Source organism: Myotis myotis, unplaced genomic scaffold (assembly GCF_014108235.1).
Source record: "Myotis myotis isolate mMyoMyo1 unplaced genomic scaffold, mMyoMyo1.p scaffold_m19_p_21, whole genome shotgun sequence".
Classification (NCBI taxonomy): Eukaryota; Metazoa; Chordata; class Mammalia; order Chiroptera; family Vespertilionidae; genus Myotis; species Myotis myotis.
The window spans coordinates 387,998-405,559 of NW_023416326.1; the positions used below are offsets into that span (position 1 = coordinate 387,998).

Genomic DNA, 17,562 nt, shown 5'->3' on the forward strand with positions numbered 1-17,562 from the left:
ATCATTTATTTATTTTAATTCTCACCCAAGGAGTGAGGAAGAGTATTTTTTCCCATTGATGTTTTAGAGGGAGCAAAACGGAGAGGGAGAGACGGAGAGAGAGAGACACAGACGCGAGAGAGATGAGACATCGACTGGTCGCCTCCCGCTCACACCCCAACCAGGGCTGGGGGCTGAACCTGCGACCAAGCCCTGTGCCCTGGACCGGGAACCGAACCCACATCCCGGGGGCCGGCCACCGCTGAGCGGGGAGCCCCATAGAGGCAGGCCTGACCCCTTCCCCAGCCCCCGCCCCCGCCCCCGGCTTACCCGCCACCTTGAGGGCGCTCTGGGCCGTGTGGGTGATGGGGGACGTGACGGCCACGGGCGGGGTCTTGCCCTTCTTCAGGGACCCGGCGTGGCCCAGGCTGATGGGCTTCTTCAGCTCCGCGACCTTGGCCGCGTCGTCGCCGCCACCGCCGCTCTCGGGCCGCTCCCTGCGCCACTTGGAGCCGCCCGACTCCATCTTCAGGCTCCCGCTGTCGTAGTCCAGCTTCCGGGGGGCCTTCTCCTCCGACTCGCTGAACCAGCTCAGCCCGCTCTCCGCCAGGGAGCGCTTCTCCGAGTCCGTGCGCAGCTGCCCAGGAGAGGACGGTGTTGGCGGGGACGCGCGTCAGGGGACGGAGGGTGGACTCCAGGGTCGGTGGCCACGGGGACCCCTATGGCTGCTGGGGGGGCCCTGCTCTTCCCGGCGGAGGCTTACGTCCACCCAGGGTGCCCACCCACACCGGGGAGTCCAGCAGAAGACATCCCACACATCCCATTTCTTTAAAAGATGAACCCTGGCCGGTGTGGCTCAGTGGATAGAGCGTCGGCCTGCAGACCAAAGGGTGCCGGGTTCGATCCCGGTCAAGGGCCTTGGTTGCAGGCTCCTCCCCAGCCCAGGCCCTGGTTGGGGCGCGTGCAGGAGGCCACCCATCCATGTGTGTCTCTCACATCGATGTTTCTCTCTGTCTTTCCCTCCCTTCCACTCTCTCTAAAAATCAATGGGGAAATATCCTCGGGGGAGGATGAACAAAAATAAAGACGAAGAAACATCCATGATGAGAGAGAATCACGGACCGGCTGCCTCCTGCCCGCCCCTCCATTGGGGATGGAGCCCGAAACCCGGGCCTGTGCCCCGACCTGGAATTGAACCCTGACCTCCTGGTTCATAGGTCGAGGCTCAACCAGCTGATTTCTTTTCCTCTCGGGTTGGAATAGCTCCACGTTGGTGTGGGCACGGCCTACGGGCCCGGCTCCCCCAGCACCTGACGTCTCCGGTGACTGCGTGGGAACCTCGGCTCTCCCCCCCCCCCCCCCCGCCAGCTCGCAAAGGGCGTGGCCGGGGCGTCTGGGACCCAGCCCCACGAGGCGGGCGGGGGCGTGTGCACACCTGCCCCGGGCACGGCCCCGGCTGCTCTCCCTGAGGTGCGGGGCCGGGGGTCTGCAAACTCACGCACCACGATGGTGGAGCTCCTACGCGAGGCCGTGGGGGTCGTCGGGAGGGAGTTGAGCGAGGAGCTGGCGTTGAACTCCTCCGAGCTGAGGTTGTCGGAGGCATCGCTGAGCCCGCTGCTGATCGAGCTGCTCTCATCCCAGCTGCAGGGGGGAGAGAGGGGTCAGCGGCCGGAGAGAGAGAGGTCAACGGCCGGGGAGAGAGGTCAGCGGCCGGGGAGAGGGGTCAGCGGCCAGGGAGAGAAGCAGGACGTAGGATTTGCACGCACAGACGGAGAGAAAGCTTGGGGGTTAGGCCTGGGTTTGCAGGCCTCGTAATTCGGCGACGCTTTTCTGTAAACGCAGCCGACGACGGTCTGTTCTGGCAAAAGCAGCCGTTCTATTCCTCAACAGAGAGGCGCACGGGGATCAACCTCATCGTACAAGCCAACCCCTGCTCCCTGCAAACAGCCTCCATTCTTGTTTTTTTAAATTGATTTCCAAGAGGAAGGGAGAGGGAGAGAGACAGACAGAGAAACATCAATGATGAGAGAGCATCATGGATCGGCTGCCTCCTGCACGCCCCCCACAGGGGATCGAGCCCACAATCTGGGCATGTGCCCTGACCGGGAATCCAATCGTGACCTCCTGGTTCCCAGGCCGACGGTCTATCCACTGAGCCACCCCGGCCAGGGCGTCCTCTATTCTTTTCATTAAGTTAACCTCCGGCGCTAATTCCTGAAACCTCCACTGAGGGCGAAGGAACGGCAGATTCCCCCTCTTGCTCTCTCCCCCGCCTCCTGGCACTGATGCCCCGGTCTTGGGGACACACCAGGGCACCCCTCTCCTCTGCAGGGCGTGCACAGGGCTGTGCGGAGGCCACGCATCTGGACACGGCCCTGTTTGTGTCCACGCAGACACATGGCCAGGCCCGGGGCAGGCACACCCTCCCCGCTGGGAGCGGCAGGGACGCTCAGGCGGCTGGTGGCGAGCACTGGCCACCCTCCCAGGCTTCTCTCACGCGGTCCCCTCCCCACGGGTCAGGGCCAGCCATTCCACAGGCGTGAATGGCCCGGGGTGCGGGCGCGCCGGCGGGCAGGGCGGACTCGCCATGACCACAGGGGGGAAAATCCTGCCATTTCCCCAGGCTGTCGGGGGTCAGGCTCGGACACGGAGTCCGCCTCCTCGTGTGTCTGGAACACAGACGCCCGGTGAGTCAGTAACCAGGACGCTGACCCTGGGGGGGGTGGGGGCAGGACCCGGAGACCCGCGGCTCCACACCCTGGCACAGGGCCGCGTGCTCCTCCTCTAACGAAACAAGACCCCCGACGGCTCAGCCCGCCGGCGGCTGGGGCGGCCAGCACTTCACGGACCCGGTGGAGGCGACCATATCAGCGGCTCCCGCACGGCTCACTGGGACCTCGATGTGGGGAAGGGTGATTGCAGGGTGGTGGGCGCGGACGGAGAGGCGAGGACGCCGGAGACGCGAGAGGCTGTTTCCGAGCTGCGGCAGGACGGACGGACGGACGGACGAGAGAGAAAGCAGAGCCCGGCCCAGGCCCCGTCTCCGTAATTAGGACCAACTGTGGGCGAGGAATGCTGACTCGGCGCCTGCTTGTTTGCCTTCTCTCCGGTTTCAGCGTCCCCTCCGCCCGCCCCTCCTCGCCTCTCACAGGGGGAGGGAGGGAAGCAGGCTCTTTCCTCGCCTTTCCCCCTTTTTTTTTTTTTTAAAAAAAATATATCTTATTGATTTCAGAGAGGAAGGGAGAGAGAGAGATAGAAACATCAGTGAGGAGAGAGGATCATGGATCGGCCGTCTCCCGCACGCCCCACACGGGGGACGGAGCCCGCAACCCCGGGCCTGTGCCCTGATGGGGAATCGAACCCCGACCTCCTGGCTCACAGGTCGACATGTGGATGCTCCACCCCTGACAGCTTTAACAGCATTTCTGTGATCGTCTTCCGCTCTGACGGAGCTCACGGCGTGCGGGGGGAGACAGTGACGGGCGGCCGTGCGAGCTGTCTTCGCGTGGGCCAATGCGGTGGCTCATCCAGCCGCCGACCCCAGCCAGACCCGGGACACTATAGCAGGCCACCTCGCATTCGAACCTCCCTCCACCACCATCCCCCTCCCACCCCCCACCCCCCGGAAAAAACCAGCCCCTACATTCTTTCCTGATGTAAAGATTTCCAATAACAGCACAAGCCTAGCCGTTAATAATAGGCCCCGACATGTCAATTACGGCGGCCTCCGAGAGTATAGCTTCACGGAGGGGGGCGGGGGAGAGGGGGGAGAGGCGGGGGTGCGAGTCACCAGAGGCAGCAGGGACGGCTCCCAGGACCGGCACGCGGAGCGCAGGCCGCGGGGAGGGTCTTTCCGTGTCAGCCACACCAGGACGTTGCCCTTCCTCGCCTCTCTGTCTCCCTCTCCACCAACCTCACAATTAAACGCCCGCGGCTCGGTCTTCCCTTACGTTTCTAGAGAGCAAGGGGTGGGGGTGTGGGGGGGTGGGGGAGGCAGCCCAATCATCGGTTCACCCCTGCACTCTGTCGTAGGTGGCCACCGGGGCCACGTGTGAATCCCGAGTTTTCTTTCTTGCCAACCGGCCCGTAAACGCTTACATCCCTGAAACCCTCAGGATAAGAACGCTCATGCCCGGCCGGGGTGGCTCCGTGGTGAGCGTCGACCTAGGAGCCAGGAGGTCAGGGTTCGATTCCCGGTCGGGGCACAGGCCCGGGGTTTTGGGCTCGACCCCCGGTCGGGGGCGTGCAGGAGGCGGCCGGTCCAGGATTCCCTCTCATCACGGACGTTTCTCTCTCTCTCTCTCCCTCTGCCTTCCTCCCCGAAATCAATAAAAAGTAAAAAGAGAAAGAAATCGCACCGAACGGGAGTCTGCTTGTCCCTTTGATCCAGGCTTTGAGGAAGGTGGACTCGCTCGCACCACGGGGGTCGGGGGCCAGGGGGCCGGGCCAGTGACCTGGTCGGGGGGACGACCGTGTCCATTTTACAGACGCCTTGCGCCTTCCTCTTCATCTCAAAAGTAACCGCCTTCTGATCTCAAGTCCTTCGTTCATGGGTGGCTTCCTCTCCCCGAAACGGCCCCGCGAGGCCGAAGGTTTCCGCTCCAGAGCACCGCGGGCTGAATAGGACATTGTGCGCGGGGTCAAAGGTCGGCCTCCGCAGGGGAACCCGCGCTGCCTGGTAAAAGACCTCTCTCTCTCTCTCTCTTTTACGGGGAGCCTCCCATGCAGGGGAGACTGAGCCCATCTCCCACCCATTCCAAAGCCTCGAACAGAAAGGAGGAGAACAAAAAGGCATCTTAGCTCTGAACCCCTGAGTGGCAGCCGGGAAAGATCTTAGAAAAAAACACGCCGTGCAGGTGTTCAAGGTAAAAAAAAAAAAACACAACCGAAAAAAATAAAAAACCCACAAAAACCAAAACCCTCCCTGCCCCAGGCACAACATCCCGGCCACTGAAGGACGAAGGGAGGGGAAAGAATTAACAGGGAACCGAACAGATGTGGGCCGCCCCCGCCAGTGTGGCTCAGTGGATAGAGCAGCGGCCTGTGGACGGAAGGGTCCAGGGTTCGATGCTGGTCCAGGGCACGTACGTCGGGTGCAGGCTCGATCCCTGGCCCGGGTCAGGCAACCCATCGATGTGTCTCTCTCTCTCTCTCTGTCTTTCCCCTTCCCTTCCACTCTCTCTGAAAAATCATTTGAGGGGGAAAAAAAAATCCTCGGGTGAGAATGAACAAAAATAAGTAAATAAGTGCATTCGCGAATAAAAACAAACACAGACACAAATAAAAAGACAAAAAAAGTCTGTCCTACCCCACAGGACACCAACCCTTCCCCAAGCTCCGGCCGCCCCCTCCCCTCCCCCAGGCTGGGAGGGAGGGCGTCTTTGTTATCTGGAGAGAGGTACCTATGGGGGGGGGGACCTCGGAACCGATGCTGGGCAACGCTGCGTGGAAACCTCAGTTCTAAGGCTTGACGATCAGTGTGGGGCTTTTGGCCTAATCCTTAAAGAAGTTTTTTTTAAAAAAAAAAGGAAGACTGAAATGAAAATAAAAGAGAAAGTTCATCAAAATCCGACGGGTCTTGTTTCTGGGGAAGGCGCCTCAGGCTACAGACAGCAGCACAAACATGTCTCCCGTCCGTCCGTCTGTCTGCGCTCCTAACCCTCCCCGGCTTAGGAGGGGCCTGGCGGCGCCCCCCTCGGCTTCCGCGTGGAAGCCGCTGAAAACCTATTTTTAAACATCACGCAGTCGGCGGATCCGCAGGCCCAAACCCCGGTCGTCCAGGAGGGTCCTCGAGGAGGATTTAAAATAAGCCCCGGCCCTCGTGCCAAGCCCGGGGAATGAGAGCGTCAGGCGTGTGCGTGTGCGTGTGCGTGTGCGTGTGTGCGTGTGTGTGTGTGTGCGTGTGCGCGTGTGCGTGTGTGTGCGTGTGTGTGTGTGTGCGTGTGCGTGTGTGCGTGCGTGCGCGGGAGCACGGGTGGGTCCTGCTTTACCCGCGCGGCTGCTCTATTTCAGGAGTACGGGCGGACCGGAGCCAAAGAGCCGGCAGGGACACGGCTCCGGGTACCTGTGGTCCAGGCAACCTGGGCGGGAAGCCGCTCGTTGGCGCTGCTGTCCCAGCCTCTGTCCTATCACAGGCCGCTGCTGGCCGGGGCTGGAGCCCTCTGCCCCGGGGGTCTCTGTGGGATGAGCACCCCCAGTTTCCTGCCTGAAGGACACGGGAGGCTGCAGGAGAAGAGAGGGGTCTCCAGGAGCGACCAGACCAGAGGCACAGGAGCTGGTGCCTCTGGCTCAGTGGTTCTCAACCTTCCTGACGCCGCGGCCCTTTCATACATACAGTTCCTCGTGTTGTGGCGACCCCCGATTTCATTGTCACACATGGAACATCATTAAAGCACAGTGATGAATCCCCAAAACAATATCTAATTATAGACGTGTTTTCCGATGGTCTTAGGCGACCCCTGTGATTCGACCCCCAAAGGGGTCGCGACCCACAGGTTGAGAACCGCTGCTCTAGACTCTAGAGCCAGCCTCCCGGGAAAGGACAGGACTGGAAGGGTGCAGAAGTCCCAGGCGTGGGGGGTCGGGGTGCGGGAAGTAGCTGCCTCCAGCGAATGGAGGGACCAAGCAAGGGCTGGTCTCAGCTCATCCAAAGCTGGTCACGGAGATACTGGGGGGCAATGAAGCCATCCGCCCTGACCCCTCACACCTCCAGCGGCCTCCTGGGGCGCTGAAAGGAAGCCCCCGCCTGCAGGGAGAGGGTCTCTTTGATCCCCCCTCCCCCCTGTGGGCCCCAAAAATCCTTTTCACCAGGAAGGTTTAGAGCTGCCCCCAGAGCCAAGGCCTGGGCTGAGCCATCCGCCGCCTCCCTGAGGCCTGAAGCCAGGGCCATAACATTTTATAGTCACCTCGGGCCATGGAGGGCTGACCTCCACTTTAACAACATCCCGGCGCCTGCCAGCAATCCTGAGCATCCGGTCTGGAAGAAAGGGAACCACAGGCGGCCGGCCCCACCCACAGGGCCCCACCCCACGGGCGGCCGGCAGTGTAGGTGAAATTGGCTGCAACCCATCCCTGGGCTCCATCCAGCAGGCAGGTCCCCACCTGGGCGCACCTGCCCAGGAGCCTGTTTCCGGTAAGGAGCTGGGTGAGTCGGCAACCGCGGTGGCCCCAGGACAGGCACTGAGCTCGGGGTGCAAAGCCTGGGTCTCCTGGGGTTGGGTGGGGTGGGGTGGGGCAGGGGCGGGGCGGGGAGAAACCCATTCAACAGAAATGGTGGTACGACCTAGACCAGGCTGTGTGGGAAGGAAGGTGTGATGGGGTGGGGGTGGGGGGCAGGGAGAGCAGGGGGTATAGAACCCATTGTATCTTTCCTGGGGCACCCCCAGTTTGATCTGAAGGAGGTTCTGGCTGCAGAAGTGGGGAGGTCTCCACCTCCTCCAGGGCCGGCTGACTCAGGGCTCAGCCCGGGATCTCACTAAAAGTAAGACAGCGTCCCCCCCCCCCCAACCCCCCACTGCCCCAAAGTCCCGAAATAAATCTATTCTCGGTCCATACACTGGTTCCTCCCGAAGACATCCCAGCGTGACTCCAAGGGTCCCACATGCCAATCCAGAGGGGGCCGCAGCCCTAGCCAGTGTGGCTCAGTGGACAGAGAGCATCGGCCTGAGGACGGAAGGGTCCCAGGTTCGATTCCGGTCAAGGGCACGTCCCGCGGTGGCAGCCTCCATCCCCAGCCCCCCAGGTCGGGGTGCACGTGGGAGGCAACTAATGGATGTGTCTCTCTCACATGGAGGTTTCTCTCTCTCTCTCCCCCCCTCCCTTCCTTCCACTCTCTCTAAAAACCAACGCAGAAATACCCCAAATATCCCGGGGTGAGGCTTAACGAAACAGAAACACAGAGGGTGTTGCCGTCTGTCCTACTGGGTGGGGACTGTCCTACTGGGCGGGGACGGATAGTGTGGGGCCAGCAGGACTCCCCCCCCCCCCCCACCCCCGGGGCCGGGCCCATGTCTCCTGCTCCGACACTAGGCCTGGGAAAGCCCTGGGCCCCCTCCGAGGAAGCCAGGAGCAGGCTGCGGGGGTGCAGCCGGGGCTCCTGAGGTGTGAGTGGCCGCAGCCCCATGCACCCCCTCACCCAACTTCCCGCAGCCTCAGGCCGGGCAGACCCAGGCAGGAGGAGGGGGTGTGGGCGCTGGGATGCCAGGAAGCTCCCAGAAAAACCAGGCAGCCACAGCCCCCTTTCTCGGGGTGCAGGGACCCCTAATCCGCTCACCCCCCTACTCCATGGGGGGGTCTTGTGCCAAGTCCCCCCAGGGCACCCCCCTCCCCAGGTCCCCCCACCCCTTCCCAGAAGGATTGCGCCGGGGGTGGGGTCACAAACCCCACACCACGCCCCTCAGGTCCCCCCTTCTCCCCCCACCTCCTCGGTTCGGCCCAGGAGGCACCCAGCGCTTCCGGGGTCAGGGGCTGCCCGCCCCCCTGGAGCTCGCCGGGTCCCCAGCACCCCCGCCGCCCCCTCCGTACGGCCAGCGACCATCCAAGTTCCATCAACTTGCGCTATTGTCTCGGCTCCGTCCCGTCTCTGGGGAGTCCCAGCGCCCCGCCTTCCCGCTCCCCGACCGCCCGGACCCCGCACACACCCACCCCGTCCCCACATGCCCCGGCCGCGTGCACGCACCTGGAGGCCGCTGCCCCCCAAACCCCAGCTCAGAGGAGACCCCCGTCCCCCAGGCTGCAGCCGCGGTGGCGCGGGGGGTGGGGGGGCAGGTGGGGGCTGCAAACCGGACCCCACGACCGGGTCCGGGCGGGCGCGCGGGGCTCACCTGCGGGGGAGGCGCAGGGTCCTCCGCGCGCGGGGCGGCGGCAGGTGCAGCATCTTCCCGGCTCCGGCCATTCCCGGGGGCGCCCGGCCCCGAACCCCGAACCCCGATCCGCCGCGCCGGAGCCGGAGCCCGAGCCCGCGCCGGGGACGAGGTGAGCGCCGGCCACGCGGAGGCCGAAGCCCAGCTCGGCCGGCCCCGCCCCCTCGGCCCCGCCCCGCCCCGCCGCCCTTAAAGCCACAGCGCCCCGCTGCCTTCCCTCTGACTCCACCCCGGGCCCAGGGCGCGCTGGCCCTTTAACGCCCGGGCAGGTAGACAAAGAGACGCCGCCATCCGCGGGGCCCGAGAGCTGGGGTGCAGCGGGGTTGGGGGACCAGGACCCTCGACCATCAGGGGTGCAACGGGGGTCGGATGCCTCCGCCCTGAGGAGCTGTGGGCGGGGTGCGGCGGGACCGGGAGCCGGAGTGCAGCGCGCCGGCGTGGGGTGTTAGGGGTGCAGCCAGGCAGGGAGCTCCGATGCTCCGGTGCCGGGTGCCGCGGGTGCAGCGGGGTCCCGGAGCCGCCGGGGTGCCGCTGGGCGGGGCCTCCACCCCCATCGGGGCGACGGCGGTTAACCCCTGGGATGCCAGCTGCGGCCCCGGGCTGCAGAGGTAGAGGGGCGAGGGCAGTGGCATTTCCAGGGCGCGGATGGGGATGGGGGTGGGGGTGGGGGTGGGCACAGAGGTGGAGGCCCCTGAGCGCACCCCACCCCCAGGGCTTCCTCCCAGCTGCCTCCTCGTCCCCTTCCAGGCTCCGGAAATTAATCAGAATAAATGCAGGAGCCAGTCCCGCCCCAGCGCCTGACCTGCTGCAGCGGTTCTCAACCTCCTGGCCCTTTCAATACGGTTCCTCATGCTGTGACCCCCAAACATAAAACTATTTTTGTGGCTACTTCATCACTGTCATGTGGCTACTGTGATGAATCGCCATGTAAATATCTGAAATGCAGGATGGTCTTAGGCGACCCCTGTGAAAGGGTTGTCCCACCGCCAAAGGGGTCGCGACCCACAGGTTGAGAACCGCTGTGAGGCTGAAGGCGAGGCCAGAGGCTGGCTCGGGGGGCTGTTCTCCCCACCCAGGGAGGGGGGCGCTGCCCCCCTCCTGAGCACCTGGGACTGGACACTGGACGCCAGATGTGCGTGGGGGGAGGGAGCACAGCTCACACCACACAGGACGGTCTGTGCCTCCGTCCAGGGGGCATGTCCCCCGAAAGCTCCCTCCGCGAGGTTTTAGAGCGAGAAGAAAGGGATCCGTGCCCGGCCGGCGTGGCTCAGGGGTTGAGGGTCGACCTAGGAACCAGGAGGTCACGGTTCGGTTCCCGGTCAGGGCACAGGCCCGGGCTGCGGGCTCGGTCCCCAGTGGGGGGTGATCCGTGATTCTCTCTCATCATGGAGGTCTCTATCCCCCTCTCCCTTCCCCTCTGAAATCAATAAAAATATTTTTAAAAAGTGGGACCCGGTATCCGGGTTCTGCATGTTTTGGAAACGGTGCACCGACGACACCCACAATTTCTTTAAGCCACAGAGACACGGCGATGGCATTATTACAAAGCCGCCCCCCATCCACCCCCATCACAAGCACTGAACTGAGACGGCCTCGAACCAGCTTGGGCAGCGTTCTCTGGACTGGTCAGTGCCACCAGCCCTTACCACCCGCTCCCATGCCAGCCTGGGGCTCAGAAAGGAGGTTTGGAGGGTCGGAGGCACAGCTGGGGTGGGGGCGCAGTAGATGCACAACTCGGCGTCCCAGAGCGGCCCTAATCCAGCTGCGTCTCTGGGAGCCGCTGGGCCAGCTGGAGGAAGGGGCCGCTCCAGCTGCGTTACTGCTCGGCAAATATTTACACAACCTCTGAGGAGACCTGCCTCCCCACCATCCCGCAGCGGGGGGGGGGGGGGGGGGGGGGGCGGCAGAGGGGACACCCCAGGACCAGACAGAGCGCTACTGTTCAGGCCAGCTCAACACCCCCTCCCTCCCTCCAGCCTCGGGTCTCTGTGTGGCTCTGAGAACACGGGGCAGATGGGGATGGAGACAAGGGGGGGCTGCTTCTCCAACAAGGACGGGTGGACCCTGAGCTGGCCTCCCGGGCTGTGTGCACATGTGCATGTGTGCACGCGTGTGTGTCCACGTGTGTGAGTGTGCACAGGTGTGCATGTGTCTATGTGGGAGTGTGCACGTGTGGTCGTATGCACAGGTGTGCCTGTTCTATGTGGGTGTGTGCCTGTGTGTGTGTGCACAGGTGTGCATGTGTCTCTGTGGGTGTGTGCATGTGTGAGTGTGCACAGGTGTGCCTGTGTCTCTGTGGGTCTGTGCGTGTGTGTGTGCACGTGTGTCTGTGATCTCCGAGCTCAGGCCCCTGGGCCGGAAGCAACGATTTAGAGCAGCTCCAGTGCGCACTGCTCCAGGCTCTCCATGCCCGAGCTGCGTCTCTGACCTCTGGGCCCCTGAACCCCGCCTCTCTGACCTCTGCATCGAAACAGAAACACGGTCTCCTTTGAGACTCAGGGCCCCTCTCAGCAGCTGCCCTGCCCTCCAGGGTTGAGCACCCCCTTCACTCCCTTCCCTGAAACCTGCCCATGGCCTCCCCCTGGCTCAGAAGGAAAGTACAAGACCCCCCGCTACCTCGCGACCTCACCTCTGACCTGTCCCCTAGCCCTGGCTCCAGCCACGCCGACCTCCCTGCAGGGCCCGGAACACGCACCCATCCTGACCACAGGGCCTTTGCACGTGCCGCCCCGTGCAGCGAGGCCTCCCCTGACCCCCATCTCCAAGAGCCCTGCCCGTCCCTCGGCCCCTCCCTGTCCGATTTCCACAGCAGCCGGCAGCACCACCTACTCTACCGTGTGACTTCTGCTGACAGCGTGATAAGCTCTCCCCTTCCCTTCCAGTAACACTCAGCAGAGCCTCAGCGTCCCGGGAAGCCCACCCCTGAGCCTGTCCACATGGCGGGTCGCCCTGGACTGGCCCTGTCATCAGACCCAGGGGGGGCGAGACAGAAGCCAGATCACGGGGCAGAGGGAGGCGAGACAGAAAGGGGGACGAGGAGAAGAGGGGCCGGGAAAGGAGCTGAAAGAGGGCGGGGACAGGGGCCAAGATTTGACCCTGTGTCCCAGCCTGGAGATGACCCGCAGGGATCAAGAGAGACCCCTCCGGCCCAGCCTGCGGGGCTCAGGGGTTGAGCGTCGACCTATGAACCAGGAGGTCGCGGTGTGATTCCCAATCAGGGCACAGGCCCGGGTCGTGGGCTCGATCCCCAGTGTGGGGCGTGCAGGAGGCAGCCGATCCGTGATTCTCTCTCATCATGGATGCTTCTCTCTCTCCCTCTCCCTTCCTCTCTGACATCAATAAAACCATATTAAGAAAAATAGATAAATAAAAGAACAGACCAACACAGAAAAGCACAAAGAAGCAGGGGCCCCAGGTCACTCACGGGTCGATTTCCAACAAAAAAAAATTTTTTTAAATGAAAGACAATCTCCATGAGGACTTTTACAGGCTTGGTTTTCCGGGGGGTGACACTTCCTGAGCTCCCTATTGCACACGCTGTCCTATTTTTTGTTTTTTGTTAATTCTCACCCGAGGACATTTTCCCACTGATTTCTAGAGAGAGTGGGGAAGAGGAGGCGGCTGCTGATGGAGGAGGAGAGACAGTGGGCGGACGGGCAGGCAGGTGAGCACGCAGGCAGGTGAGCTCGGCGGGTGGGGAAGGCCACACCCGTCTCTGCAGCCTCCTCAGCCTCCTGAACGCCTCCCGCCTGACTGTCAACCAAATTGCATGTCATCAAACTCAGCGACAGCCCGGCTGGCAGCGCGATTGTAGGTTACTGGGACACCGGGGAGGAGGGGCCGCTCCGCACGCAGCTCCCGCCTGCATCCGTTGCCATGGCAGCCAGCATCCCTCCAGTGGGTCCCTCTGGAATACCTGGCTCCCCCCGACCTTCCGCCAGCCCTGCTGGGTCTGAAGGGGCGCGGCAACCACGCAGCCCAATCCCACCCCCCACACCGACTGGGGAGTGGCGTCATTCTTCCGTTTTAAGGATGAAGGGGGGTGTTTCAAGAGCTGGGGTTCTCTCTGACTCGACACCCTCCTTTTCCTTCCTACCTTCCCTCTTTTTTTTTTTTTTTTTAAATATTTTTATTGATCTCAGAGAGAAATGGAGAGGGAGAGAGATAAAAACATCAATGATGAGATTCATGGATCGGCTGCCTCCTGCACGCCCCACACTGGGGATGGAGCCCAGAACCCAGGCATGTGCCCTGACCGGGAATCGAACCCGTGAATGGCGACCCCTGGAGGTGTGCGACCTGTCAGTACTGCAGCTGGTTCATAGGTCGACGCTCTATCCACTGAGACACGCCAGTCGGGCCGTCTCCTGCCTTTTAGACCTGATGCGGTTCAAGGGCAGAAACTGTTTCCTTCCTGAATCGAACGTTGGGGCCTCCCCGGCGTGCCCCCACCGCCTGCGCCCCGAGCCTCGTGTTCCCCACGCCAAAGCCAGGCCTGGTCCCGCTGCCCCCGGTGGGCCGCCCAGAGCGCGGCCGGGGAAGAGGAGACACGGGCAGAAGCCAAAGACACTCCTCTGCCCGCTCGTCCGACGTCAGAGGGCTCCCCTCTCCTGGTACAAACCCCCACGCCCAGCGCCCGTGCGAGCGGATTCCTGCGGCTGGAGCTGGGTGGGCACGTCGGGTCCCTCTCAGGAGGGGGCAGCGGAGGCCCCGGCCGCTCTGCAAGGCCGGGCGGCGTCCCTTTAAGGCCTGGGCTCCCTGCCTCCGGGGGCACAGAGCCAGCCTGGGAGAAGGCAGGGGCCTCCGGTTTATTTTATTTGACATTTTTCAACGTCAGGGCACTTCAGAGCCAAGGAGGAAACACATCGCAGCTGCTCCAGAGCCCCAGGCACAGTTCAAGAGGACAGGCTGGGGCGGGGGAGACGGGGAGAGGGGGGAGACGGTTGGGGGGGGGGGAGACAGGGACATCCAGCCACACACGGAACAGGGAGCCGCCGGAGGAGCCACGGTGCCCGCTGTCCTCGAACCGCCACCCCCCAGCCTCTTCCAGAAGCGCCTGCTCGGCCAGCAGGGAGTGGCAAGAAATATGCAAAGTGATGAACAGCAAGGACCTACAACCAAGATTACCCAGCAAGGCTCTCCCTTTTTCTTCTTGTTTAATATATTTTTATTGATTTCAGAGAGGAAGGAAGAGGGGGAGAGAGAGAGAAACAGCAGTGATGAGAGAGAAGCATCGATCGGCTGCCTCCTGCACGTCCCCACACTGGGGATCGAGTCGACAACCCAGGCCTGTGACCTGACCGGAATCGAACCCGGGACCCTTCAGTCTGCAGACCAATGCTCTATGCACTGAGCCAAACCAGTTAGGGCTCAACAATAAAGATTTTTAAAAAAAAAAGAAGAAGAAGAAGAAGGAGAGATAGAGAGATAGAGAGAGAGAGAGAGAGAGAGAGAGAGAGAGAGAGAAGGGACCTGCTGGTTTGTCTAAGGTCCCGTGGCCCTTGGCTGCTGGGCACACGACTCTGACCAACGTGAGTGGCGCCCCCTGGAGGTGTGCGACCTGTCGGTACTGCAGCTGGCTCAGCCTGGGACCCTGCCCCTCACCCTGGGAAGCTGGGGCACAGCCACCCAGACTGCCATGTGCACAGACAGGCATGGAGATTTCGGGGGGGGGTAACCCCTAGTTAGAACAGGGGAGACGGCGCAGGGGAGGGGGCGCGGGGAGGGCTGGCTGGTCCCCTTCCCCTCCGGGCACACGGGGTGCTGGACCCCATGCCTGCGTCCAACTCCGTGGGGGCCGAACCTCCCGCTCTGACCTGGGTGCTGGGATGGGGGGACAGATGGCTGCAGACCTTATCTTCTTTATTATTATTTTTTAATTATTATTTTTTCCCAATCCTCACCTGGGGATATGTTCCCATTGGTTTTTAGAGACAGTGGAAGAGAGAGGGAGAGACAGAGAGAAGCAGCGATGTGATAGAAACACTCCGATTGGTTGCCTCCAGCACATGCACCGACCAGGGCCCGGGCCGGGGAGGAGGAGCCTGCAACCGAGGTCCGTGCCCTTGATCAGAATCGAACCCAGGACCCGGCCGTCCGCAGGCCGCCGCTCTATCCACTGAGCCAAACTGGCTAGGGCCACACCTTATCTCCTTCAGATTACATTCCAGACCGAACTATTTTTAGAAAAACAAATTCCTCTTCTCTCTTCAAGAGGTAAGAGGGTCCGAGCTGTCACCTCGGACCCTCGGCCGCCGAGTCGGGGCTGCCTACAGCGTCACCGTGTGCAGTCCCCACGGCGGACGGTGTCGGGCGGGGAGCAGGCCGGTGCCAACTTTTATGTGGATGGTGGACACCTGGACAGCTCCCAGGGGGCGGACCAGGACGAGCATGAAAAGCCGCTCACTTCGGAAAATATGAAAACAGCCCGGCCGCCCTCCCGGGCCCTCCCGCCCGGCACCACCTCGGAGCACGGGAGGAGCGGCCGGCCTCCGCGGGCCCCAGCTCCAGGCCGGCCAGCTGAGCCGAGTGCGAGTGAGGCCTGAGGTCGGGGCCTGGGATTTACAGGCCATAAACAACCCCAAATGCGTCAGCTGTTTAGCTCGGAGCAGCCTGCTCAGCTGGACGGCCCCGCCTGGTCCCTCCTGGTCCCTCCCTGGGCGGGAGCAGTGGGTGGGTGGCCCGAGATGTCTTCTCGCAAACTCGGAGGTTTTCCTGGGGAGAAGGCGTCCCTGCCGCTACCTGTGTGGTCCCTTGGGAGGTCCCAGCAAACCCAGCACCTCTTTCTCTCCATCCTCCCCACTCCCCCCCGGCTGTCGCCACCTGGCAGGGGCTCCACAAACCCGTCCCCGTCCACGGGGGCAGAAAAAGATAAAATGAGCCAGGCCGGCGTGGCTCAGTGGTTGAGCGTCGACCCATGAACCAGGAGATCCCGGTTCGATTCCCGGTCAGGCCCGGGTTTCGGGCTCCGTCCCCCGTGTGGGGCGTGCAGGAGGCGGCCGGCCGATCCATGATTCTCTCTCGTCATGGATGCTTCTATCTCTCTCCCTCCCTTCCTCTCTGACACCAACAAAAATATATTTAAAAAGAGAAAGATAAGAAGCTGAGGGTCCCGTGGGGCAGGGACCGGGCAGAGGGTTTACAGGCTGAGGCAGGGGCCGGAGGGCACAGGGCGATTCGCAGAGGAAGGAAGCGGAGGAGCAGATGGGGGGCGAGGGGACCTGAGGGGGACCTGGGTAAAGCGGGGACAGGGGCCGGGAACCCGGGAGGAGGCGGCACAGCTGCTACCGCGACCGGCTTCGCACCCGCCCCCACCCACACACTCTCTCCCCTTAGCAGCCTCTCGAGACAGACAGATGCGAGCTGATCACCCTCTTGGCACAAACGGGGAGGCAGGGGGGTCGCCCAAGGTCCACGCACAAGGGATGGGACCAGCACTCTTTCCAGGGCCCCTCCCACCTACCAGCCTTTTGAAGGTCAAGGTCAGGACTAGGGCGGGGACACCATAGAATGACAGCCACGGGGGCCAATGAGAGGAGGCATTGGTCCCCAGTTCAGCACAGAATGACAGCCACCGGGGCCAGTGAGACGTTGCCCCTGCCCACCACACCCAAGTCTAGAAGGGGGACCAAGGGCATTTCAGGGGCGACCAAGACCAGAACACGGGGCCCCTGGCACAGCCCAGCAGACACACAGGGGATCCCGCCCCACAGGTCCCTCTGTGTCCCCCACACCTCCCCGGCCCGCCCCCCGCGGAGCAGGCCCGCCCTCACCCGGTGGTGATGTCCTCGTCCTCCGTCAGGGTCTTGCCCATGAGGTCGCTGTCGCTCATGTAGCCGGACTTGAGGTCGCCGTCCTCGGAGTCCAGGCGGGAGACGTGGGTGAGCTTGCTGGGGCTGCGCATGGGCATGGTGTGCGAGTACTGGGCCCGCTCCCCGTGCGTGTACCAGGCGGGCGGCCCCTCCGAGCGGCAGCCCCCGCCCACCGAGGGCGCGTCGCCCGCCTGCAGCCGAGGGCTGGCCTGGCCGTAGCGCCAGGACAGGGGCGATGAGCGGTTGGAGAGGCTGGACACGCTGCGGGGGTTGGCGTCGTCACTGTCGTAGCAGGTCATCTCCAGGGAGCTGGGCGGGGGCAGAGGGCGCGGATTCACTCGGGGCACAGCCGCCGCCTGCCCCCCTCAGCCTGCTCCCCAGGGCCCCCCACCTGCCCAGGCCACCTCCTCCGGGAGGCCCTCAGTCTGCTCCCCAGGGCCCCCCACCTGCCCAGGCCACCTCCTCTGGGAGGCCCTCAGCCTGCTCCCCAGGGCCCCCCACCTGCCCAGGCCACCTCCTCCGGGAGGCCCTCAGCCTGCTCCCCAGGGCCCCCCACCTGCCCAGGCCACCTCCTCCGGGAGGCCCTCAGCCTGCTCCCCAGGGCCCCCCACCTGCCCAGGCCATCTCCTCCGGGAAGCCCTCAGCCTGCTCCCCAGGGCCCCCCACCTGCCCAGGCCACCTCCTCCGGGAGGCCCTCAGCCTGCCCTAGGCCACCTCCTCCGGGAGGCCCTCAGCCTGCTCCCAGAGCCCCCCATCTGCCCAGGCCACCTCCCCTGGGAAGCCCTCAGCCTGCCCCAGGCCACCTCCTCCGGGAGGCCCTCAGCCTGCTCCCAGAGCCCCCCATCTGCCCAGGCCACCTCCTCCGGGAAGCCCTCAGCCTGCTCCCTAGAGCCCCCCACCTGCCCCAGGCC

General features: G+C 63.5%; 1 protein-coding gene across 9 annotated transcripts in view; it reads right to left on the reverse strand.

Moving 5' to 3' along the window:
* NAV1 (neuron navigator 1) overlaps positions 1 to 17,562 on the reverse strand; it is a 92,708-nt gene that overhangs the window by 22,907 nt on the left and 52,239 nt on the right. For 6 of the 9 annotated variants that reach the window (XM_036354805.1, XM_036354803.1, XM_036354802.1 and 3 more), the window contains 3 exons: positions 16,613 to 16,960; positions 1,482 to 1,620; positions 310 to 616 (listed from right to left, as the gene is read on the reverse strand). In XM_036354805.1, coding sequence (XP_036210698.1) covers positions 310 to 616; positions 1,482 to 1,620; positions 16,613 to 16,960 — 794 coding nt within the window. Of the gene's footprint in view, positions 1 to 309; positions 617 to 1,481; positions 1,621 to 8,801; positions 8,938 to 16,612; positions 16,961 to 17,562 lie in introns of those variants that run through there. The other 3 variants (XM_036354806.1, XM_036354804.1, XM_036354807.1) reach the window with 2 other exon arrangements.